The sequence below is a fragment of the Melanaphis sacchari genome, unplaced genomic scaffold (genome assembly GCF_002803265.2).
Source record: "Melanaphis sacchari strain LSU unplaced genomic scaffold, SCAv2.0 Contig105_pilon_pilon, whole genome shotgun sequence".
Classification (NCBI taxonomy): Eukaryota; Metazoa; Arthropoda; class Insecta; order Hemiptera; family Aphididae; genus Melanaphis; species Melanaphis sacchari.
The window spans coordinates 897,318-923,708 of record NW_020270395.1 but is presented as its reverse complement, the minus strand read 5'-3'; the positions used below and the strand labels follow the sequence as shown (position 1 = coordinate 923,708).

At 27.2% G+C, this 26,391-nt stretch overlaps 3 protein-coding genes across 3 annotated transcripts in view; all 3 read right to left on the bottom strand.

The window, feature by feature from the left end:
- LOC112603314 overlaps positions 1–13,266 on the bottom strand; it is a 63,771-nt gene extending 50,505 nt beyond the window's left edge. Inside the window, exon 1 of the mRNA XM_025351832.1 lies at positions 13,114–13,266. Within this exon, the coding sequence (XP_025207617.1) occupies positions 13,114–13,164 (51 nt within the window). The 5' untranslated portion in view covers positions 13,165–13,266. The remainder of the gene's footprint in view (positions 1–13,113) is intronic.
- Positions 13,267–18,975: 5,709 nt separating this feature from the next.
- LOC112603148 (transcription initiation factor TFIID subunit 10) lies at positions 18,976–21,391 on the bottom strand. The gene is made up of 3 exons (XM_025351593.1): positions 21,126–21,391; positions 20,989–21,053; positions 18,976–19,227 (listed from the first exon to the last, which is right to left on the bottom strand). Exons 1-3 carry the CDS (start codon positions 21,204–21,206, stop codon positions 19,020–19,022), a joined length of 354 nt encoding a protein of 117 aa, XP_025207378.1. The 5' UTR covers positions 21,207–21,391; the 3' UTR covers positions 18,976–19,019.
- A 1,525-nt stretch (positions 21,392–22,916) lies between these two features.
- On the bottom strand, positions 22,917–25,810 carry LOC112603015 (large subunit GTPase 1 homolog). Its single transcript, XM_025351421.1, has 11 exons — positions 25,725–25,810; positions 25,354–25,504; positions 25,102–25,224; positions 24,887–25,011; positions 24,395–24,821; positions 24,218–24,332; positions 23,932–24,155; positions 23,530–23,797; positions 23,252–23,454; positions 23,075–23,184; positions 22,917–23,016 (listed from the first exon to the last, which is right to left on the bottom strand). The coding sequence occupies exons 2-11, from the start codon at positions 25,453–25,455 to the stop codon at positions 22,917–22,919; spliced, it is 1,797 nt and encodes a 598-aa protein (XP_025207206.1). The 5' UTR covers positions 25,456–25,504; positions 25,725–25,810.
- Between the last annotated feature and the right edge of the window lie 581 nt (positions 25,811–26,391).

The following is a 26,391-nucleotide window of genomic DNA, read 5'->3' as shown; positions in this document are numbered from 1 at the left end:
GGAATCAACTCGTACATACCTCTTAATGACCCAGGAATCAATTCGCAGATAAAGTAGGTCTTGAGAATCAATTCACTTATACCGGTATGCTCACCCAAATTTATTAAAATTTTAAGCTACACTTGATGCATATTTTCAAAATATTTAGTGTTTTTTATACAATTATATGCCAACATAAACTTTTGTTAAACTCAAATGAAAACTATACGTTTTACTGTAAATTTTTAAGCAGATTATTTTTTTTTAATGTTTGATTTTTATGTATAATTTGAAATTTAAATGAATACCTATTTTTTAAACCTTATAATATGTAGATACAAAGGATATCAGTACACGATAATAGATTAAAATTTATATGGTCATATTATGGGTCTATTATGATTTAGCCGATTTAGTTATACGTTTACTACTTATACATACTAGTACAAGCACGTAGTCATATTAAACACTTAATTTCTAACAAAAAAATTCGTATACTCAGCCACTCAGGCTTAAGTATTTCAGATTTATTTACACATTTGTATATTACACAGAAGTATACAAATGTGTAAGTAACTCCTCCCCTTCCGAAAATTTTCTCGCATTACGCAAACATAGAAATTTTACATCCATTTTTTTATTATTATTTTAATATTAATAATATGCCATTATAGCTCAAATAATTGCAATTTAAGGCGAAGTACTTCTAAGTTCTAGCATATTCTAACTGTAGCCGAAATTTTTTTCCTAACATATCATTTTTATTAAAAATTTTCTTACTTTACCGGTATTAAACACAACGCCCCAAAAGGTTATTTTCTTCTCTAAAAAAATTAAGAAGTATTTGCAAAATGCTACCGCTGGAGATATACTACTAACAAGTTTAGCAGTACTTAGTCGATTTTGAGGTACTAATCAACCATTTTTCTAAAAAGTGCAAAATTGAATTTTGTTTTATATTATTTACTATGCCTATTTAAATAGTTATTAACAAATCTCATTAATTTATGTATGGGTGCTTAAAATATATATATTTAATTACTTTAAAGCATTTATAAATTATTCGTTATTTTATACACTACTCACTATAAGACTTGTATAGATTTGTATAGCCTTGTTTAGAATCATTAATAATTTCTATTGATTGATTTAATATTTCAATTGTTTATATATAATATTATTCATTTTAACTCAAGTTCATAGATATACCAAAACTAAAATTTTTTAAATTTTTTTTTGTAATAACATAAATAGGTATGTAGAACAAAATTTTCGGAATTAAACTACTTATGGATATAATCCTATACATATATTATAGTTTATAAATAGTAGGTAAATACTTTAGTTAATAATTATTGAGAAAAAAAATTTAGTATTCAAATCGTTATACAAGCCACACCTACAAATCGTTAAACAATATAAATGTCTTAACTTTTAAAGTGTTTAATTACATTCTATTATAAAATATATATTGTTATTAAATATTATAAAATACTAATCATTTTAAATAAATACCTATTTAAAACTATTAACATTAAGTTATTTTTATAACGCCTAAATTATATTACATTTAAAAACGTCATAATATATATATATATATATATATTAATTTAAAAATTAATTTAATTAAACACCTAATATTGGGATATATATATAATAAGCTGTAGACATTATAGACATTTGCGTAAATCTAAAATAAATAATCAGTATTTGGTATTTAGATATTTAAGTTATATGATACTAAAGTTATAATATTATAAGCTTTTATAAGAAGTATACATTTCACTATTTTACTCATCAATAATTATGTTTTTGCACTTCAACAGTTCGACAGATTAAAATACCCCGAATCCAGCCATTGCAATTATAAAAAATGTATATAGGTATTTATGTTTATGTGCTGAGTATAAGTTAAAGTAAAGTACTCCAACAATTGCATCTGCAACACTCCTATCTTACATCTATCGACTTATCTAAGTTTAAAATTAACCAAGTAGGTACGTTGGGAAATATGAATGGTTTGATTATTATCCGATCTTTTAAAATAATATTTAAACATTTGCTAAATAAATAAGTTTTTATAAATATATAATTGTTTAAATTAATTTAAGTTTTCCCGATATAGATTAAAAATTAAATATTATCATCAAACAAACAAAGACGTTAATTACATTAATATTAAAATCAATGTTATTGTGCTAGTGTAATTATGAACAATCTTGGGGACTAAATTGCTCGGCGCCTCCCCCAAATTGCAACACACTTACCCGTATATTAAAACCAAGTGGTTGTCGATATTTATATCTAATTCTATTCAGTTAAGGAATAGTTGGTTAGCTATTCCCACTATATGAACTGATCTTAAGGATCGGGTTGTTGTCTGTTGAATTAATACAAATAAAGTTTTCTGAGTTATACTTTACAGGTCCTAAAAACTTATGACCTGCGTTCATAAACTAACACAATAGAAACGATATTATAACAACGTATTACAACTTACAAGGTTTATTCATATGACTAAACATTAATATAATTATATAGTACACTATCACCTGAGTAACCCTGTTCTTGAGGGTAGTATTTTGAAGATCACAGGTGTAGCGGAGTACGAGTTGAAACGATCGAATGATTTATCTATAAGGTACGTTATTATACCTATAGAAAATCAAATTAGATATATTGCTTAAAAATATAGAGATGACTGTTGTCTCTATTTCACGAACAAAACTCGACTGATTAGCTATATCAATGATTTGTATATATTCGTACTCTACGTCTCTACGTTCCTGTATTCTTCTGACCTAAGCAAAAATCGCAGAGTGAGGCATAAATGACGCGTCAGTAACATGTATATCGTTATACATCATGTGTGCATATTATTAAGTGTATCCTCCGACTAGGTACCTACTTATGAAATTAAAAGCCGGTTGTGCACTTGTGCAGTAAGCTATTGACTATTGTAACAAAATTCAAAATGTAAATAAACATTTGACATTAAATTTCCTATATTAATTTTCATAATATGTACATTTAAAATCATAGTTTCTATTTTAAACATACACAATGTGCATACATCATAAACCAACAAAGTAAATAAATAACATTATCCGATAACAAGTTACACCAAACACGGAAAATAATAAATAGGTAGGTACCTATCTAAAATGTAAAACGTTTAATTTCAAATATTAGGTATACATTTAATTTTAAACGATAACGTTGGTAAGTAGGTATTATTTTCATAATAGCAACAAAACTCGTGTAAAAGAGTTAAAAAACTATCTGTGTTAAAACTAAATTACATTAATACCGGTAATTTTAATTAACATAATATGTATCTCTCGTGTCTTTTGCTATTTTAAAAATAGTAGCTCATGAATAATCGGATTATATCTTTACTACATACCTACGCTTTTTTTCCAATTTCCCCATTATTTACAGTCCATATAGTTTGAATATTATTTTAGATAGTAAGTACCTAATACAAAATTTAAAAAATAATTCTTTGTTTAGTTACCTACTTACTGTAAGGTTTGGTGCATAAATCATAAATACAACTATAAGTAATACCATTGAGTATGTATAGTACTATAAATACTCAATGGTAATACCTACCATTTATTTTTGTCTTGTAACAGTTGTAAGTTATAAGGTTATAACCCCAGTTTGAAAAATAATGATTTTAATTGATATAATATAATATTTTATAACTAGCAAAATTTTAAAACTAATATTAAACATAGAAATATAACAGTATACAATATAGGCATAAGGTACCTATATTCAAGAATATCTACGCAACTATACCCATATTATATTATATTAGAAAAAAAACATATTTTTGAAGATATCTTATTAAAAATACAATCTTTAGTTACTCTCAATTCTTTATGCACATAAAATAAAGATTTAGTGCCTTTTAAAAAATGGTAATTTCAAGTTAGAAATCTATTTTGTATGACAAAAATATTAATTTTATGATATTATATTATACCTTTACAGTTGTGTTAATATTCTGTATTAAGTCGAAATTCCGGTTATTACTCGTTACAGTATATATTGTACTTTCACCAACAGATAGCGCATAAAGTTGTGTTTAACATATTTAAAATAAAAATGTATAAATATTATACTATTATTATATTAAGAAAAAAATTAAATAGTATTAAAATAATGATAAATATAGATATTTACAACAGTACAACCTGGTTACATATTATACAAGCTATGATTATTGCTTAAATCGAATTTTTTTCTCTATTCGTAATTTTTGCAATATTCCACGATAGTTACAATAAGTAATACATATTATATATTATATATTGTTTAACTTACTATAATACCATCCGTATTAAATACGTATTTAATATTTATTAAGTATAATTAATGTATGTATAGGGTATACGAACTTAAAGTGTTATATTTCAAATTATATCTTTTTTTAAATAATGAAGTTTATATTATGAATTTGACAGCCAACACCTAACTCCAAGTCACCCCAAAAACACATACTTACATTAGGTAATATATATATTATTATTTACTTATGTAGATAAAATATGTAATATTGGTTCTCAAATATTATTTAACATAAAAATTGATTAGTTGGTTTTAGAGATATGTGTAGGTACATCACAATTAGTAGGTAAGTGTAGGTCTTTAGTATTTAGTAGATATTTACTTTAGGAGTTTAGAACAACTTAGTACAAATATAATGTATTGATGGTCATCGTTTCGATTGGACGTTGTCAAACGCATTCACTAATAAATCAAATTCAAATTCAACATATTTCTGCTAAAAGTATTAAATATCTAATTATAATTATATTGAATCAATAAACTTGACTGTTTTCTAAAAATAGTTTATAATTTATAAATAATGTATGTATATGCAATATAACAGTATTGAAAAGTATTCGAATAAATGTATTAAAAGAAAACTATTTAAATACCTTTTTTGTTTTCGAATACTATTTTAAATACATTTTTGAATAAGTATCCAAATACGTATTTTGAATACTTTTATTTATATTTGTTTACTCATTAAAAAATACTTTTTTTTGAACCAGAAAAATAGTTTTAAATTTGTAACATGGCATTTTTCTATTATTAATTGAGCAAATAATAAATCATGAATATTAGTTTTATTCATTAAATGAAATATAATGCAATAACAATTCGTAAATATATTATAATAATTATTATGTTTGTATTAATTATTATCTATATAATTGTTAATTCCAGCCCTTCCAAAACTGACCAAAACTAGCAGAAAAAAATGTATTATTATAGTATTCGAATACTTTTTCAAATATTCGAATATCTATTCTTTATAAGTCTGAAAGGCGATCAGTATTGGAATATTAATATATTTATAGAGGACATACGTAACAAAAATAATTTGTGATGTTATGGGTAAACGAGTTGCATTACGTCAATGTAGGTTAATATCACCTACTGTAATTTTTCATTGTAATTTGTTGGTATATATACCTTAATGTAATTACTTTTATCAAATATATGACACGAAAACTTAATTAATACATTAAATTCTTGAATTTGTCCTGCAGATATATACATACCTATACATTATAGAGTATATGAATACACAATACACTATTATAATTACGTATATACTATAGTATAGTTTTCAGAGATAAGTTAATTTTGTAAACATACTACAATACACTTAATTTTCCTTAAAAGTAATTATTAAATAATTTGATTTCAATTCATTAAATAAATTATACTATGTGCTTGTTATTTTATAATATTTTTATGAAGCTGTGTGTCATGTGCATCTTTATATGTACACCTACAGGTGCTATTGCCAAAATATATTAGGTATCTTTGGCCTGATGATCATGTCTCTTAACAAAGATAAAGTAACATGAAAATATTTTTAATTAAAAACTATCACAGCGATTTACAGTTATGAAAAATGGTACAAAACTGTTATTATACATATTTTTATTATATAATACAAAATATTTCAGACGAGTACAACAAACCTATATCGCTTTTTTAAATATTGACAGGCAAAATATAAATCAACCTCGTTACTGATGCTATAATATATTGTTGGAAAACACATATACTAGCTGTAGTATTTTGTATTAATCAAACATTTTCCATCATTAATAACAAATTCCATTATCCGTTGCACAGTACAAAAATATAATATGACAATAAATAGGTATTTTGTGTGTGTACTAAAGCTTTACTTTAATAGCTATTATGCTTATAATACATAAATATTAAACGTTATTTATTGATTCAGAGCATTACTATTGTTTCCCGTACTTATAATAGCTAGACTGTAATTATAGTATATTTTTTGTTTAATACCTATGGAAGACAGATGTAACCTACAGTAATAAACATTTAACTTGTTCTAAAATCTAAATAATAATATGCCGATTGTTGGTATAAATAGGTACATAAATTTATATAGATATAATATGTAGTAAATGTAGACATTTCTTTAGGTATATAAACAAATTTAGTTGTCCATATCCCAAAACCAAAATAAAATAATTATAAATCATAAAATTTAAGTTATTTTTCTCAAAATTATAAAAACCACTACCTACCTATCATGTCCTTCTATTTATTATGATTTATAATATAGTATGAATTTAATTCATTAACTAAAGAAATTAACTATTTTTTTTTTTTATTTTTTTTATTTCATTAATCACCAGTTGTTGAATAGGATAAAGATATATTCCAATATATTATATTAAAATTAATAGGTACATTGTTCGGTTAATGCTAACGCTTATTCATGACGGTGTCTATTCTGAAATTTTAATATATTTTACTAAATATGATTTCCATTGATTAATAGTAATTAATTAATAAATATGCAGTATACGTATGTCGTGTACTATATAAGTATATTGTAAATATGATAAATATATTAACCTATATTTTAAGTAGACGCACTTAAATAGACAAATCGAAAAACAAAAAACTTACAATGTTTCACAGAAAAGCTTTTTCAGATCTTATATACTTTTAAAACATAACAAAAGTACCTCGATACGTTTCTCAATTCATCATATGGGCTATTTCTGTTTTATCAAGGTCTTTTAAATTTAGAATTTGATAAGAAATTTTATACATTTTTATTTTTAATTTATTCTTTTAAGTCAAACATAATAAATACAATATTTTAAATATGGATTAAATATTTAAATAATAACTATAGTATAATGTATTTATCATTTAAAGGCAAACACAATATATCTATAAAAAGATACAGTGGATAATATTTGTATAGATAAATAAAATACTAATATATATGGTACCAATTCAAAGTTATATACATTTTAAAATCTTTTTGTTTTAAATACCTTTTAACATTATTATATTATTAATTAATAATTATTATTTATAAGTGCATAGGTAGACACTAAACTAGTTGCAGTTATTTAAGATGCAAAACCGAATATTTAGTATTGCACTATTCTAAATTTCTAAATAATAAATAAATAGATACGAATTATCTAACGGCTAACACTAAAAGTTTTTGTTTAGGAGTACCTACAGCGCTTAAATCAATAATCCGTTCTAAACAATAGTAATGGAAATACGGAATATATGAGATTAAAAAGTGAATATTCAATTATTTTAAATTATTTTAACTTTTAGTTATCTAGTACCTACATTGTACGACAATAAAAAAATACAAAAATCTAAATTACAACACAGAAAAATTGACTAATAAATATAATAAAAATATAATTTATATTATTTTTATTTTAAAAAACAATTATAATAAACTTTTATAAGATAATATTATTGTTATACCTAAAAATTATTTGAATTTTTTTTTACCTCAATCATAAATTAGAGACGCTTCAAACCTGAGTTATTTTAAAATTAAGAATTAATATTTTTTAATTATCTAAAAGGTCAATTTTTAGGTTGATAATGAATTATTTAAAATACTTTCTTCTAATTGATCGAAAGTTATGAACTTAATAATTCATTTTCTACAAACATAGGCATGAATTATGGCTAGTACATAATTCATTGTAAAATAATTTGTTTAAAATGTATTTCATTGTGTTATTAAATACTTCCAGGTTAAGATTAGATAAAGAGGTTTAGAAAAGAGGAAATTTACCAATTGCGCTCAAAACGTTTTAAAATACTTAATGAAAATGTATTAGCTAGTTATAATTATATAATAAATGTATACACACATTGATTTTTTGTGAGTATAGATATATAATATAATTAAATATAGTCAATTATTCAAAATTTAAATATGAGTGCAATTGATACACTGACCCTAAACAAAAACTTTGTTTTAGACGTAGTTGGTCCATGCCCAGAAAAGACTCTCTAGTCTATTATTAAGAGCTCCTAAACAGACATTTGCCATTAAGCCAATGTTATAATTTAAGTAGAAATTATTTTGTTTTTTTTTTTATAACTTCATAATAATTAAAAAGTTTTTTAATCTTAAACTTATTATAAATAAATTATTTTTGTCTTAATCCAATAGAAATACATTAAATCGTTTTTACTCCACTGCCAAGACAAAATCTATAATATTATAGACCTCTATAAAAGTGTATATATAACAAAAAACATTGATACAAAATATAATTGTTTTGCTATTAAATATCATAGTTAGATGTAAGATGTACCTAAAAAGGAATCTCATAATTAAAAATTAACTATTTCTATTAATTTGTTTTATGTAAAGAAATTTGCTTAATTAGCTAGTCTTATTCCGTATTCCCTACATAAATACGTAATTAATAATTTAAATTTATCAAAATATATCTTCAATATTTTTAAATATTATATAGCTTTTTTGGCTAGGTACTTAAAATGCTTTTTTTAAGGATTAATTTTGCTACAAAATCCGAGCCCTAGTGGTTAGTATATAATCATACATTGTGATTGTGTAGAAAAAATGTAAATAAACATTCTAATAATATATATATAAATATAACAAATTATTTATAAATAATTAAATTATTACAATTAAATTTTTCTGTTTTAATATTTTTTGCATTAAAAATGTTCAATTTTTATCACAATTATTCGGCTAATCAAGACAGAAATTCTCAATCGTCCGATTTTGCCACCCACATCAACCACATAATGACGTATTTGTATATAGTAACAGCGTAACACGGTTATTACGGGTAAAAGGTCACATCGTAAATACAAGATAATATAAAAACTAGAAATGCTAAGTATACACAATAAATTCTAATTCTGTAATTTTTAAACTTTAATTTAATTTGTATATTATTATATTAATATACGCCATACACACGTGCTCAGTTGCATATTTATTTTATATCCTACTTGATATAAGTTGTAGTTTATTATTGCATTGCCACTGACTTTCAATGGTTGTATAAGTTTTAAGTCGTTAATAATAGTCAGTATAACATAATACCATATTATATTTCATACCTCACGGCCATAAAATAACGCACATAATTAACGTCAAAATACTTATATCGATTAAAATAATGTTATTAAAATACACAAAATATGTAAATATGTGCATAAAAATATTAATAACGCGTAATTGACATAATAACTATAATATAATAAACAACAATGTATATATATACTTAATATTTATACATTATTATATATACTTTAAACATACACATACACGATAGGAATACAAGCAAGCTTTCATTTAATAATTAATTCATTCAAATTATAATAATTGGAATGTTTAAATATACTTAAAGATCATCTTAAGATATTTTGTACTACTAAATGAGTATTCTGGTGTAATATAAACATCTATATTTGTATTGATGTATCTAATTCAAATTTAAACGAGAAGTTTTTTAGTTATTGAAATGTTTATATACTAAAACGTTTATGAAAGTTTTTAAAAATGTTTTTACGAAAATGTATAATAGGTGTAATATAGATTTATTAAGTACTTATAATATTTGAGCCACTTTTATAAATTATAAATATTAATAGATTAATATAAATTTTTAAATTTTTAAATTTTTAGAATTATAGTAGCTGACATATTATTCAAAATCATTTTATCATAGGCCTATTATCATTAGAACACAAAACTAAATAACTTAAAATCTACTAGTTCAGATTTTTAATTTGGTAGATACGTCAACATTTTCAGAAAAATTAACCAATAAATTATTTACAATTAAAAAAGGGTCTTCATTTGAAAAACTAAATGTTGTATTTTGTATCGCACTATCGCCACAGGACACTCTTCATTTCTTAAATGGTACATGAAATAAAAATGGGAGTGAGCAAGTTTAGAGAATCATCCTGTACATATCAATACACATAAATTAAATACACGGCACGCGATATTATGTATCGAGCGACGAGCATGTATATTATAATTAAATAATAATTATATATATTAAATATCTCTAGTCACGAATCTGTCGACCGACACGCGTCATTGAAGCGGCACATTTTATTCACAAGTACATTGCAAATGCTCATGATTTATGGCTACCGCGAGTGACAAGCATTTAACAATCTTACAACGGTGTTCAATCATGCCGCAGCGGAAATACCGCCCACCACGCCGCTAAGTTTTTCCGCAATATTCTACTCGTGTGGGTTTTATCATTTATGTATATGATAATACATAAGAACCTTTCAACGCAAGTTGCCGATTTTCACACACGTGTGACGCATACATAATTTATTACACCGACCCGGGGCAGGTTTTAATAAAATTGTTCATACGGAGTCTTCCTATATCATATTATAATTATTATGGTACCTATTGTCAAAGATTTATGTGTTATAATTTATATAACATCTTACAAAGGTGTATATAATGTAATAAAATATACGAAAGCACGTTATAGTATATATCGTTTGGAAAGAAAAAATTCTAAAGTTCTGTCATATATATATATATATATATATAATATATTATATAAATACAGGTTATATCATATAATGGTGTTAAGCTTAGGTTATATACTAGCTAAATTTTATTGCGTGCGTTTTTCATGCATAATTTGAGGGGTTGGCGTAATCGGGTTGTAAAGTATATAAAGTTTAGCTTTATAAAAAAATAACCACATAAAAGAAAAGTTCTCGTACTCATCCCCGCATTATAATAAGGTAGATATTAAGTAATATAACTATACATCTATTTTCAAGTAATGAGTTAAAGACAATCAAATTAAACACTAACTTAATATTACAATTTACAACTATTAACGTCTTATTCTTCTTAAAGTAAATGACCATTCATCTCAACTCGTTTCATAATTTTATTTTTAACTCGTTACGCTATTATACTGTTATAGAACATTTAGTATTTATATAGGTAGTCAACATGAATATTAAATATTCAATTGACGGCTGACAAAAATAAAACTACTTTTATACAAATTATGTAACTTTAGTCATTGGTGAAAAGATTTTTTAACATTTCTATTACTACACTTCTATACTAGGTGACAATCAAGTTGATTCCCACAACTGGCACAGCAGCTAGTATACCTACTTATTATAGGGAAATTTAAAATCGACCGAAGAATTGGCTCCTCAAACCGTAAAATAATATAATGTAATAATTGGTTCTTGAAAAAGCTCTGTTCATCAATGAGTTGGCTCATCGGAAAACCTAAAATATATCGTGTTCCTATTTGTATAGTGTATACGTTGAGTTTTAACTTTTAACGACATTATAAGTGAGTTTTGGTTAATTTTTTTTTCCGCACCAATTCGCACACTTATAATCTACAACGGTTGAACGAAGTAAATTTTGTGATATCATATTAAACATGGATTGTAGAATTAATACTTATCTATGATAATTATACTTATACAGTTATACCCCCATAGGGTGGGTATCCAGTGTGGGCGCTTGGCCGTGTGTGAAAAGTTTGTGTACACGACAATCGTTTATCGTAACGCAATTAATAAAAACACCGATCAAATCGCAATGGAAAATAATATGTTCGCACGCGGTTGTGGTTTGCGCGGCGAATTTAGTTAGTTATTTATTTGATCACAAGAAACGTCAAAACACGATCGAGAACCGACGAAGTAAATCGCCAAAGGATAGAGAGGATCGATTTCCAAACACATCGCGTGTCGTGTAATACGCGTTACGCGTGTATATTGTATTATATATTATAATTTATCGGTGCAAACCATTTGCGCCCATCACACCTTTCTTATAATCCACTTGCGCCCGAAATCATAACCCGCCCGAAATATTTTTAATGAAAATGTGTTAAACCCGTGCGATGTTGTCAAACTGTATTCTGGAATACAAGCAATATAAAAAATAGTACCATAAAGGAATGTAGATTTAACTTGAGTCAGTCATGGTATCGGAAGATAAAATATATTACAGATCTGAAAAAATTTTATATTGATCAATCTTCCGATATAGCCAAATGGTTAACAATGTTCTTCGGATTACCATTTTTACCGTCGAATGAAGTCGAAGATGCTTTTTTCGATATTCAAAATTTAACGCCCGATTTTAATTTATCATGCTTATCAGAATTTTCGGACTATATATTGTATAATTATATTATTATTGGGTGTAAATTTCCACCATCAATTTGGGCTGAACCTCCTTCTGAAGCACCACGAATAACAAATTGTGCCGACTGCCGAGTATTTCCACAAACATTTTAATGCACAATTGTATTCACCTCATCCTCCAATTACTAATGTTATATACTTTTTTTTATTATATATGTGTGAAAAAAATCAACATTATTAATTTTTATTTAAATTTTTTCAACATTTTTTTAATATAAATATTGACTTATTATTACATTATTATATTAACTTATCATGAAATATTTTTTATATACTTTTTTTTTTATTATATATCACCTAATATATCAACCTAACCTATCACAACGGCAACGTTGCATACGAAATGGGCGCATATGGGCTATAAATCGGCAGGTAGTACCTCATCTTTCGGGCGCATCTGTCCATATCCCTCGGGGCGCAAGTGTACAACTCTGGGACGCAAGTAGGCTGTAGCCTAATTTTATAATACAACGACAGTCGGTCGGCGTCACCTGCGACACACTCGCACGACCTAGGCCGGCCCCACATGGTACCTACACCTATGCGCTACGAAAACAATAATGTTGTACTCACGGCGAGTTCGAATATGGGCCTACTGCCGCCGCTGCTCTTGTTGGGCGCCATGCGGCCGTCGTCGTAGCGTCCGTGGCCGACCCGGCGGCTGGCGGTCCGCGGTCACGGGCGCCGCATTGTATCGTCTCGAGCGTTACGCGCGCGCTGGCCCGGCACTCGTGTACACTTGTGTTGCAGACACTACGCGGCGCGCGTCCGCCACGGGGGATGGCCACGGTGTGTGCGGCCGGTCGGCGCGCGCGCGCGTGCGTGCGCAGGGGGGGCACGGTGCTGTGTTCGCGCCGCGCGCGCGTGTGCGTGTCGTGATTGCGCAATGCCGCTGCCGCCGCCGCCTGCAAGGCACTACGGGTTGACTAGGCCCACCGCCGCCACCGTAACGTGACGGTACTCCGCGGGATCAGAGGTCCGCGGCGTCGCCAAGCCCGCGTACGGAATATAACGTAATAATGGCGCGCGACCGTCGGCGGGTCGCTCGTAGCTGACGCAGTATGCGCCTCCCCGCGACTGACCTCGATTACGCAGGCGGCGATCGGTTGTTCAGGCTCTCGTTTTCGAGTTACCGTAGTATGGGGGGGGGGGGAAAGAGGTACGCGACCCGCAGCGACGGCGGGCAAATGTAAATTCCCCTAAAAGATGAAATAGTAAATTCCCCTAATAGTAAACTCCTCTAAAAACATTTTGCTACCATGTATTTCCATAAATGTTTGCATTTTTATTTCGATTTTTTCATTACTTATTTAAATTTTATTAATTAATTTATATTTTTTCGTTATCATTAAATTATTAAATCATAATCGTTATTATTAAACTAAGTATATTTTAGTTACATTCAATATAATAACCATTTTGTTAAAATAATTTTATTTTTGTAAATTCAAAATATATATACGTTAAATTAATAATGAATTTGATAAAATTAATAAAATTCTAAGTTATTTTAATAACATTTTGATAAAATATATTAGTTGAATTAAATTAGAAAAATAAAAAAACCAAACAATTTTTATTTCAACAAATATCTCATCTTAATATCAATAAGCATTTTATTGACTTAATATTAACAATGATATTATTATTAATTAGATAGAGCTGCCTCCACGTGGTGTCCTCTGCAGGGTTACGCTAAATGGTTTTAAATTTTTTTAGGGGAATTTACGTAAGTGTAATACGGTAGCAAAATGTCTTTAGGGGAATTTACAAAATTTTAGGGGAGTTTACATTTGCCCGCGACGGCAGCGTTGGTGGTGGCGGTGATCCACTGCGTTGGAGAAAATGCGAGTCCGACAGCAAAATATTTGACACTGTTCAATTCTCGAATTGTATAAAAGTTAAGCGTATAATATACTGTCGCGGCGATAATCCTCAAAGTCCGTCTGAGCCAAGTATTATTGCAGGTGCAGACATAATATAATGAAGTTATTGCAGTAAAGCAGACGTCAACGCTTTTCAATATATTATGTAGATAGTTAGTAGGCATATCGGGTTTCGTGATAGATTTTTTTCTCCAAGTCCTATACCAAATAATTTTTACAGTACATATACCTTATAATCAGCCCCGGATTAAGGTTGGATTGGGCCCCAGGACACCATACACTTAGTGGGCCCCCTTTCAACTTTACCTTCAAAAAATTTTAACACTACATTTTAAAGACTGTATACTCATATTATTATTAATTCTTGTACAAAAAAAAAAATAATGTTTTGTAATAATTTATTATACATACATTAAAATATTATATACATAATATAGAAAACACTGTTTTGTTTTAGTTAAAAAGAATAATAGCTTAAATTTTTTTCCTTGCTTTTTCTTTAGCGAATTTTTGAATCGTTTCATTAAAATCAATCAATTTCAAAATATCATTTTCAGAGTACAATACCATTAAAGATGTTAAATTTTCCTGAGTCTGGCTTGTTCTATATTTATTTTTTATTCTTGTTAATTTGGAAAATGCTCTTTCGGCTGAACAATTGGCCACTGGGATAGTTAAGTATAACCTAAGAGCAATTAAAATATTTGGGAATACTTCCTGCAATGATTTTTCGTAGAACCATTTTAATAAACTAAATGCATCACTTTCATCAAATGTTACTTTACTTAAATGTAAAAATGTTTGAAATTGAATAATTTCATTTTCAAGTGAAGAGTCAACATCATTTTTATATGTAGAAATACAATTCTTAATACTCTTTTGGACTTCTTAAAATTCTATTTTTAGAGTTAGATTAATTATATTGCCTCCATATTTAGATAATAAAAACATGGACTGGACAATAAAACGTCTTATCATATATAAATTATATGGGTACCTTATGCGAATAGATCAAAAATGCCTAATATCAATTATTACCATATATACGTTATCAATTATTAGAATATAATTTTAATATTTATTATCATTTAGTAATTTTTCGTGATATAAAATTAAGAACAAAAAAAAGTATAAAAATTCTTTATAACTATTTTAAATGTATTAAAAACATATATTTTACAAATAAAGATGGGCCCTCAAAATCAATGGGCCCCGGGACCGTGCCCCCCTTGGCCCCCCCTTAATCCGGGCTTGCTTATAATGAGTATAGAAAAAAGACGTGTTCGTGTGACGGTGTGACTGCTGTTAATTGTAAATCAATAAAATTACAATAAAACAAAATCTGTACAGTTAACTTGTAATAAAAATAAAAATCGGCCTTGTTTTTGAGCTTTATAGGCATCAGTGACGTTACGATTTTATGCCACTATGATGTACTTGTAGAAGCTTTAAACTCCAAGTGCACGATGCCCTAGGTTACCTCTTGCTGTAATTTTGCTAATTCGCTACACTTTTATGAGTTGTGCCTTGTTTAATAATATGTATTTTAAATTTTAGATTTTTATTTGAACGATTTTTTTTATTGTTTTTACTGTAATAATTACATAACCATTGAACTAAAATTATCTCGTAATGTGACTTGTGATTCTCTTTATATTTAATATATAATACATTGCAATAATTACTTAATTATAAATTGAACCATTAAACTTGTTTAATACGATTGTTAGCACTGTTAGCAGGAAACGGAAAGAAAGTAATTTTGGATTCAGTATTCCACAAAACATGAACTATTGAGAATTAATATTGAATATTGAGATAAAAAAACATTTCTAAACAACTAAACATTTGCAGTGAACGATAAAACTATGATTAATAAATTAAATAGATAGGCGGGCGGTAGTCGGTAATTGGGTTACTTTTTATATACTTGAAAAAAATAATAATATTTGTAATTTGTTTACCTTTTACTACCCGGAGATTAGGCCACAAATGGCACAAATTAAATCCGTGTTTTTAAAGTGAAACCGGAGATTGGACCATAACTGTATAATACAGGAATATATGAGTATAATATAACGTTTATAAACTACAGTAGAATCTTTTTAAGAAGTTCTCGCATAATACGTTTCCTGCGTAATACACTCATTTTTACGAGTCCCTTGATTTTGATAGCGGTTAACGTGTTAATGACACCGGATAATACGTTTCGTATTCTCGGATAAGACGCTATATGTCAATGATATTATGCAATATAAAATTAATTATCACAATAACGTACAATACCTATGATTATTGATTCAATAAGGCGTCGCGACTTAGAATACCCTATAATGTGTACATACCATAGGATACGGATGAACTTTTAACAAACACTACTAATCACTCGTTATCTTCCCGCGACAAATACACTGGATCATGTACACGAACTAAGGAGATTAATTGCATCTTCTGACAATGCAGGTGAAACACTACAAAATCTTGATCAAGTTGAAAACTTCCTCTACTCAAAAAATATTAAAAATGCAAAACAAACAAAAATTTTATGTACATTCAATTTTTATTTGTCAATTTTCTGATTTTCCCGCGTAATACGATGTCTCGTTTAATATATGTTTTTTTACCTGGTCCCTTGGAAAGCGTCTTAAACGAATTCTACTATTATATTTTTCCAAAACGTAAAAATACAACTTCTTTCAAATAATAAGACATAGATTTTACAAATTCAAATCTCATTTTTTTTCCTTCTTCGTATTTTTTAATTTCATTGAAAATATAATTTTTTCGAGTTCGTTTTCTGGCTTTTACTGTTCTTACGCTTTTATTTTGAACATAAGCTTCCGATTAAACGTTAATAAAACGTTTAAAAAATTATAAATATTTGAATGTGATATAAAAAATTATTTTTAAAATGTGAATGAAAAGCTTTTATGGCATTTGTAGTTTGATCTATAGATTCAGACCGTAACGCCCATATATGCAGATGGAAAACAGATATAGGTGTCAAAAATATAATCTGAAAATTTTGTTAATTAACTGAATTGAACTGTAACACTAAACGTGGATACTATAGTCAACAATCGACTAAACGATCATGTTTTATAATGTTTGTAAATTACGCTTTTGGCTATTTTTATCCATTTTATTTAATGACGGCCTCTACTATTTCTATGATTAATTAGTCACGTAAAACGATGCATCATATCATAGGCTCATCCATATTTTTTTTGACAGACACAGATCGGTATAATGGAAATAAAAATAGCATCCCACGCGTTACAAATTCCACCCTGTAAAGCAGCAGTTGCCAAGCGCCACGAGTTGTTTTCGAGCTTTACGTATATCGTAAGTTTTTTTTTTTTTAGCACAAATACTGATGAGCGATGGTTTTATCTTTATGTACTGTTTATAGAACGAAAATACTATACTCTAGCAGGCACAATTCCAACGATCAATAATACATTGTGCGTATTTGCGCCTGACCTTCGCCGTATTATTTCTTATTTTATGGACTTCTTTCGAGGAACTAAACATCATTTTTCATTTATTCCATACACATCGTAGGTTTTTTCTTAATGAGTTTAATGCCTCAACATTATTGTACAATGTGAGACGTGAGTTTTGTTATGACAGTGTACTGAAGTATTAGGTACCTATACGAGAATATATAACTGCCAATAAGTATAAACACTAATCATTTAAATGTTCAATTGTGCAATATCCCATTATGATGAGTATTTATTGTTGGTCTATGCAAAATGTTAAAAAATATGTCGATACTATGCAAGGCTTTTAAAAAATAGATTATACTATAAATTATAGAGTATTGAGTTATAAAATAATTTGTAGTAATTATCAATACATTCAGTGTCATAAAGTATTCAAACACTTGTTAAATATATTTATATTAGTTACTGAAATTATGTTTTAAATAATTTTCACAAGTATTTGATTCCAAATATTTTAAAAATATAAAAGCTATTAGGCTTATTTGTATACATTAATAAAGTTTGATACCCAGAAGTTCATTAGTACATATTTTATCCAGTAATAAAATATAAACTAAAACTAATCTGGAAATAAAATAGTATGAAGAATTTAAAATACTGTGTCTAAAAACCTTATGTATTTAGAAAGTCAGTTACAAACAGACAAAGATACATAAAAAATCCTTTTTGATGAATAATAATCACTATGCTATTTTACATTGCTTTGTTTTAAAGTAAATGATGTTCTTCATTATTGAAACATTAATGAGTTACAGATTTTTTGATTGATATTGTATATCCTTATAGTATGATTGTATTGTATCATTTTTACTTTTCAATGAATATTGAAGTATATAATATATTTATGTATATAAAATTAATTAATTAATTTTATTTATTTATTTAAAAAAAAAAATAATGTAATAATTAGAAGTTTATTTTATTTTCAAATTATTAGCACATAGTTAAATAAAATATGTGATAGATAAAGAAAATCTTTATAATTATACCACAGAAAATGGTATACAATTTTTCAATTAATAATTAATGATTAAAAATAGTGATGAGTAGAATATTTTTAATTAAGTACAAATAAATAGAAAACTTAGACAAAATATGGAGGCTTTCGAACAATAATTCCATATTCGTTGAGTGCTGGTGCTAAATCTTCCATGGTTAATGTGAATTTACGGTCTTTAGGAACTTTTCCAGATTTAGTTGGCAAGGTAGCCAAACGCACTTTACAATGTTGCAATGCATCGTTGGCAATATCAGCAATAAATTTCTGAGAAGCAATTGATATCAAGCGAACTCTGAAAAAAATAAATAAATGCATATAAACATTAATAATTGAAAATGTATAACTGCATTAACTATTGTTAATTATTAACTTTGTATAAATTATGAGCAATATTAATTTAACTATAGCTTGGTTTTATATTCAGTGATCTACCTACTGATCTAGTTGGTTTTATCTGTTATAATTTTAACAGATAATAAGTATTATTATTTATTATATATTATTATATAATATTTGAAAAAAATTAAAAAAATTATCATTAATTGTTAAACTGACAGTATATTCACTTTAAATTAAAATTTTTGGTTATTTTATTGCAATTTAAAAATTAAAAATTCTATATACTTGAAATCTTCATTAAAATAATATTTATAAGTTCATTATTAAAATAATTTATTACAAAGAAGCAAAAAAAATTGTTTTACATCTATATTGAACTCAAAATAGAATCAGTGTTAGATAATAGTAAAATATTAGCTACTAAATAATTTTTAAAGTTTTGGTTGGAATAAATAAATGAAAAAATCAAACTGAAATACTTACATAATAAAATAAAAATGTTGTTCCAAAATTAATTAAACTTTTATTCACATAGTAATAATAATTTCCTACCACAACAACCAAAAGTTTAAGTTTAACTAGCATGCCTTTGATTAAAAAACAAATTTATTGCGATAAAAGGTGTGTTTTCTCGCTGGATTGAGTATATTTATTTATATTTTTATTATATGCTAACAATCATCAACTATATAATATATTGCTTCAATAATATTACATAGTTGGTATATAAAAATATTACAAAGATTTAAAAATCTCAAGTCATTAATTAAATTTACACATGTTTAATTAATTTGTTCACAAAAATTTAATTTCTTGACAACTAACAATATTAAAATTGATTAAACTACAGAGCAATTCAATTTTTTTTTTTTAAAGCACGGTAGATAGAGTGAAAAACTTACATACGTGATGAATAATGCTAGTGCTTAAATTTGATGACTAAAGATTACCAACATCAAATTTGAAATGGTTAGTTAAAAAGATCTAGAAGTCCATGAAGGCATTTAGAATACAGGTAGGTAGTTCATTTCACTTATATAAATTATACCTATACAGTTTCTGACTACCAATATAATAATAGATACCTACTACCTATTTAAATTTAGTATGCTTATCATTCATTGATATTCAATGAATATTAATATTTTAGCATATTTATTGCATACTATTATCCATACTGTAAGGCTAACAATATTGTTTAGATCAGTGATTTTTAACCTTTTTGAGGTCAGGACCCCCATGTCACTCATATGATATTTTTATTTTTAACTATACAGACTTGCTCTTTTATGTATAACCAAGTTAGCAATATTATTTATGTTTTACTATTTATTGGTAACTCCAGGGTTGAGAATTGCTGGTTTGGACTACTGGTATATACATGTAATGAATTTCTTATAAGATTTATTGATGTAACAAATGATAAGCAATATAAAGGTATAAGTAAGATAAGCGTTCTATAGGTATGGCCCCACTAAACGTGATTTTGTGACGTGAGCGATAATGTCCAGTCCAGCGATTTTTACAATTTTATGGGGACCTAAAGCAATTAATCGCAAAAAAAAACAAACTATTTATTGTAAAACAGAAAACACGAAACATTCTCAGTGCGGCCTTGTCATAGTTATTCTATAGTTTCAATAAAATCATAAAATCACAAAATGGGGCCGTATCTTAAGGTTAATATCAATGTTCCATGTACTCATGAACTTACATTCTAGGGTCGTTAGTTTCGAATCCAGCTTCTGAGCATATAGATGACGTAATAGAATCAGGTATCTGTAAATAAAATAAAATTAATATTTAAAACAGTTATTAATAGCAATTTTTTAGGTAATGTTAAATTCTTACAGTGGGACTGTAGTCTTGGAGTTGAACAATTACATCAGATATAGACAACGTTTCTTCAGCTATCGGCATCTTACATATCATGTTTCGTCAACAAATTAATAATGTAAATTTAATGTCTATCGATTTTTGCCGATAAAGATACAAATCAATAAATTGAATAAATCAATAATCATTAATCACACACTCCTATTGAACTCGGAAATACCAAAGCAAAATAATTGACACTATGGGGCTGATACAGTTTTCCCAATTTTGATAACAGTGAGATATCACCAAATTAAATTTAGAGAAATCAGTTACACCAACTTTGGAACAATAATTTTTCCACATCAAAATAATAATAAAAAAAGTTTATTTTTGCAAAGCTGACATTGCCAACATAATATCACAAAAATCCTTATTTAAAATAGCTAAAAACCTAACTACCGCTGCTTATGAATTATAACTACTGTTTATCAATACTAACTTAAATGCAAATTAAAAACATGTTTTGTTTTTTTATGCATAAATGAATACAATTATTGTATAAGTTGCATACTAAAAGGCATTAGTATTAGCAGTGACATTATTGTGAGGGCAAAGGTATAATGCAAATTGTTTTTAGACTTGCGTAATTAAAATTTTTTACGAAATTTATAATCACAATTTTATTTGTCTACAATCGTTAAAAATTTGAATTTTTATATAAAATTTTAATATTTCTAACACTCAAAATCTACTATAAAAATTCTCACGAGTTATTTTTATTACTATATTATATTAAAGTATTAAACCAAGTGTTTTGTGCTACCTACATACAATTTTTTATAATTGATTGAAGTATAAATTTTTACATTAGATACTCAAATGTAAAATAATTTATATTTATCAATAATTTATTTTAAATGATTTTTATTGTTTTCTGATTATTTTAAAAACTTACCACAGCTGGCTTTAACTCTTAATGTCAAATGTAAGATTTATTTTGACAACTCTCTGTTTGATTTAATTTTAACATCTTATAAGCGCCCTTCTGATTTTGAAGCTTGTGCCATAGCACGCATTGATTGTGTTTAAAGCCAGGCCTAAAAATTAAAAGCTATTAACTTTCCACTATAACTTAAATTAACATTTTTTATCAATAATTAAATATAAAAAATATTTTGATTAAACAAAGCTATTATTAAATATTTTTGTTTAGACTTTGGATTTAAATCCATTCCTAATGGCTAACATAGAAGCAAAAGTGAAAATTCTTTTAGAAAATGTAGTTGTATTTCACTATAAATACATGTAATCAATAATCATAAATTTATAAGTTTAATTTGCTAATATCTTTATAAGTTCATGCATACATAATGTACTTATTAATATTATTTTTATATAGACTGTAAAATCATTGAAAGTTAATAAGAAATAAAGAAACTAATCAAAGTAAGGATCAAAATTAAGGAAATAAATAATAATAATATTTACCTACTTAACCCTTTAAAAATAAAACAATGCATAGATGAAAAAAAAGACCGATACTTAATTGGGAACTAGTTCTTGACAAATTAATTAGAACACAAAATATACAGACAAAAGATAAGGTTGATGATTGAAAATCAACAGTGTTAAAACATTAAGGTTTATTGGATAGGTTTTAAAATAAAACAAACAATAATTGTTTACAAATATTTTTGGCAACCATTAGTTAATGTACAAATTTTTACAAGGTAAAAAAAATAACAGTTATGCTCTGGTGTTTTTAAATTTTATATGTAACTTATCACAAATAAAATATATTTTGTTTAAAAATAACAATGAAATTCAAATATCAAGATGTCTGAATTGGCGTCTCAACTTTTCGTGTTTGTTCCTTTTTTCTTTATGGTTTTTCCATGGTTTGGATGTATTTTGTTGAGCTTGACTATAGGATAAAGAAAATTCATTAAATAAACAAATATAATAAGTTACTTACAACATACTTATTAATACTGCCCATTATATCAATCTTTTTCATGCCTTTACTGTGTGCGCCCATGGTTGTTTTTTTAAAAAACATATTGTCTAAATCCGAACCAGATGCAACATTTGGCTGAAAAACAGTGTTTGAGTGTGATTAATAATATATTTTTTTAAATATATATTTTTTTTAAATGAACCTTGAGAAGAATGTTTTCAAATGGTGTAAATGTTTTTGTTGCGCGATTTTCATCAGGTGGTGGGAATGAATGAAATTTTTTCTGATCAACTCCTGGTGGAGCAATACAAAACAATAATCGTCCATTAACATAATGTTTAAGTATCACGCGAGCTGCTCTAGAACCATCTGGTTGTCCGTTAGCTGTCATATATCCTCGACTACCTAAAATTGGTTAATATAAAATACACAAATGTTATATTATATATTTCACCAAAAATTAATTGGTAATTAGATTACATGCATAAGCATTGAGAAATTCATCAGCTGTGGGTGGTCGATTGGGATCTTCGCCTTCTAATGGTTTTGTCACCATAATACTAAACTGATCTTCTAGTATATGTTTTGGTATTTGCGAACAGATTATATTTACAGGTGGCCTGTGATCCCGCATCTGGTCGATGGGAAGAATACCATTTATAATAAGGTCAGCTTTTGTAAATACAAAACTAGGCATAACCAAACCAGGACAATCGCATAACATCAATTCCTTGTCAACAAAAAGTGTCTGAAAATAAATCAATAATAAATCAATATTAATACAATCTTCCTCAATCCTAGTACATCAAAACTATAGAAAGACTCGTAAAGTTATTTTATAATGTAATAAGCTAATTTCGTGAACTGTGGTAAATATAATACCTGAAAATGTTTTGTTTTTCCCGGAGTAGAAGATACTGACACTTTCTTATTAACAAGAAGCGTATTAATTGTAGAACTTTTACCGACATTTGGATAACCAACTAATCCAACAGTAACTAATTCATCTGATAAACGTTTATTATTTCCATGAATTGTTTTAAAGAGAGTGATTAATTGTTCTTTTGTTAATAGCTTTGAAGAATTTTTAAACCTAGGACATTCATCTAAACATAAAAAATTTAAACAATTTTAGTAAAATGGTTTTAACAAAAATAAAATAATTTACCATCTACATCTCCAATTACTTCTTCTTCTTCGTCGGTTTCATAATCTGAACTGTTCCACTCTTCATCTTCATCTTCTTCTTCATCATCATCTTCTTCTTCGTCTACTTTTTCATCCTAAATGAAATAACAAAAGTATACAAAACAGAAACAAACAGATCAAAAAGTAGTTTACAAACCGTTTCATTAGCATCTTCATTCCCTTCTTCAATAGTTTCTTCACTTTGCTTAGCAGAATAAAAAGCTACTGTAATAGCTCTAGAGTCAAAATATTTTGCCCAGTATTTACGTTGTTGAACAGTCAACAAGTCAGATTTGTTCAACAACAATAAATTAGTTTTATTTGTATCCACTTCTTTTGTATATTTCTCTAAGTCTTCACAATAGAATAATAATGGGTTGCGAGCATCTACAATCTGAACTAATACATCACTTCTCTCAACAACTCTCCAGAGCTGTCTCCAAAAGCCCAAGTTTTTTTCATAGGGAGTTAACACCAGGCCATGTTCTTCTTGAAGTTCGGCCAATTTACGACGCCATTCTAAGAAGTTTTGTCTTTCTTTTGATTCTAAGTCTTCGGCAGTAGTTTTGTCATCCCACTGGGGTCTATAAATTTAAGAATAAAATAAATGTAATAGGTATATTTGCTTAAAATATATATTAGATCATACCTTCGAGGAATTTTAATAAAATGTTTAAACTCCTTATGGGACTTTTCAATCTTTGACCGTTCTTCATCAGTTAAAGTACCAACCATTCGACTTTCAGGCACAAATTCAACATTTAATTTTTCAGCCTAGATACATAAGTGATAAATTACAGTAACAATAGATATATAGATATGAATATTAAATAAAATAATTTATACTTAATCATGGTTACTCACTGTAAATTCAGTTCCAGCCAATTCAGCTGTGGACAAAAACTCTTCAAAAGAACTCTGTTCTGTCACAGACTGCAAATTGAGTCTTCCCCAGTCATATCCGTCAGCTAAATCAGATGTGTGAAGCTATTATAAAATATATAAAAAATTATTTCTCACGAATATCAATCAAACACAATTTTGTGATATAATAATTATTCAAATTATTTAAAATAAATAATTTGACTGCTGAACAAAAATGAATGTTGTACTTACAAATGAGTCAGCATTCAGTGTCTTTTTACCACGACCAAATCTGTCTTTGATTAACGCACGACCAAAACTATGACCGCCTCCACCTTTCTTCTTACCACCCATCGCAGAATTATCAATTGGATAAAACGATAAAAGTCTGTATTATTAAAATCTATATAGAAATAAAAAATTATAAATTAACATATTTACTATTTAATACCAATGATTTATAACCGTTGTTTAATATCTACCTATCTTAATTTTTTATTTAAAAAAATCATGTGATAGGTAAAAGCTATGAATGCATAATAATTGATTAAACTCGAATTATTTTAATATATTAATACAATAGAATAATTATAATAAAGCAGGTCCATGAACTTTCAACTTACCTAAGCATAACTAAAACAAATCAAGTAATGTAATATTAATATAGTTATAGTATATACTAATATTTTTGTTAAAATGATAATACCTTTATATGATATAGTAAAATCTTCACGTGTTGTATGTTTCTATCAAGAAATTAATTTATATTCTATGATTACAAGTCTAAGGCTGTGATTACAACACAGAATGTAACAATTGATTACAATCATATTAAAATTAAACCTTGGTTGTTACCACAGATATATCTGTGGTTGTTACCGTCCGTGCAACAAATCGAGAATGTTATCAACTATACCATTTATATACCAGGTTGAAGATTTAACCATGGTCAACGCAACTATATAAATTCGCCTTTTAGCATTTTTTATCGTTGTCGGTATTTTCCCGCGAGAAGATTATCTTAAATCGTGATACCTTTATATTTGTACTAGCACCGGTGAAACTCGCTGTAAGTGAATACCCTAGGTCGGTGAAACTCGCTGTATATGAATACCCTAGGTCGGTAAAACTCGATGTATGTGAATACCCTAGGTCGGTAAAACTCGCTGTATGTGAGTACCCTAGGTAGCTGAATTAGGGCTGTTCGATTATTTCGATTAATCGATTATTGCGATTATTATTTTGTTTCATCGATTATTTTACAGTTTTTATAAAATGCGATTAATCGCC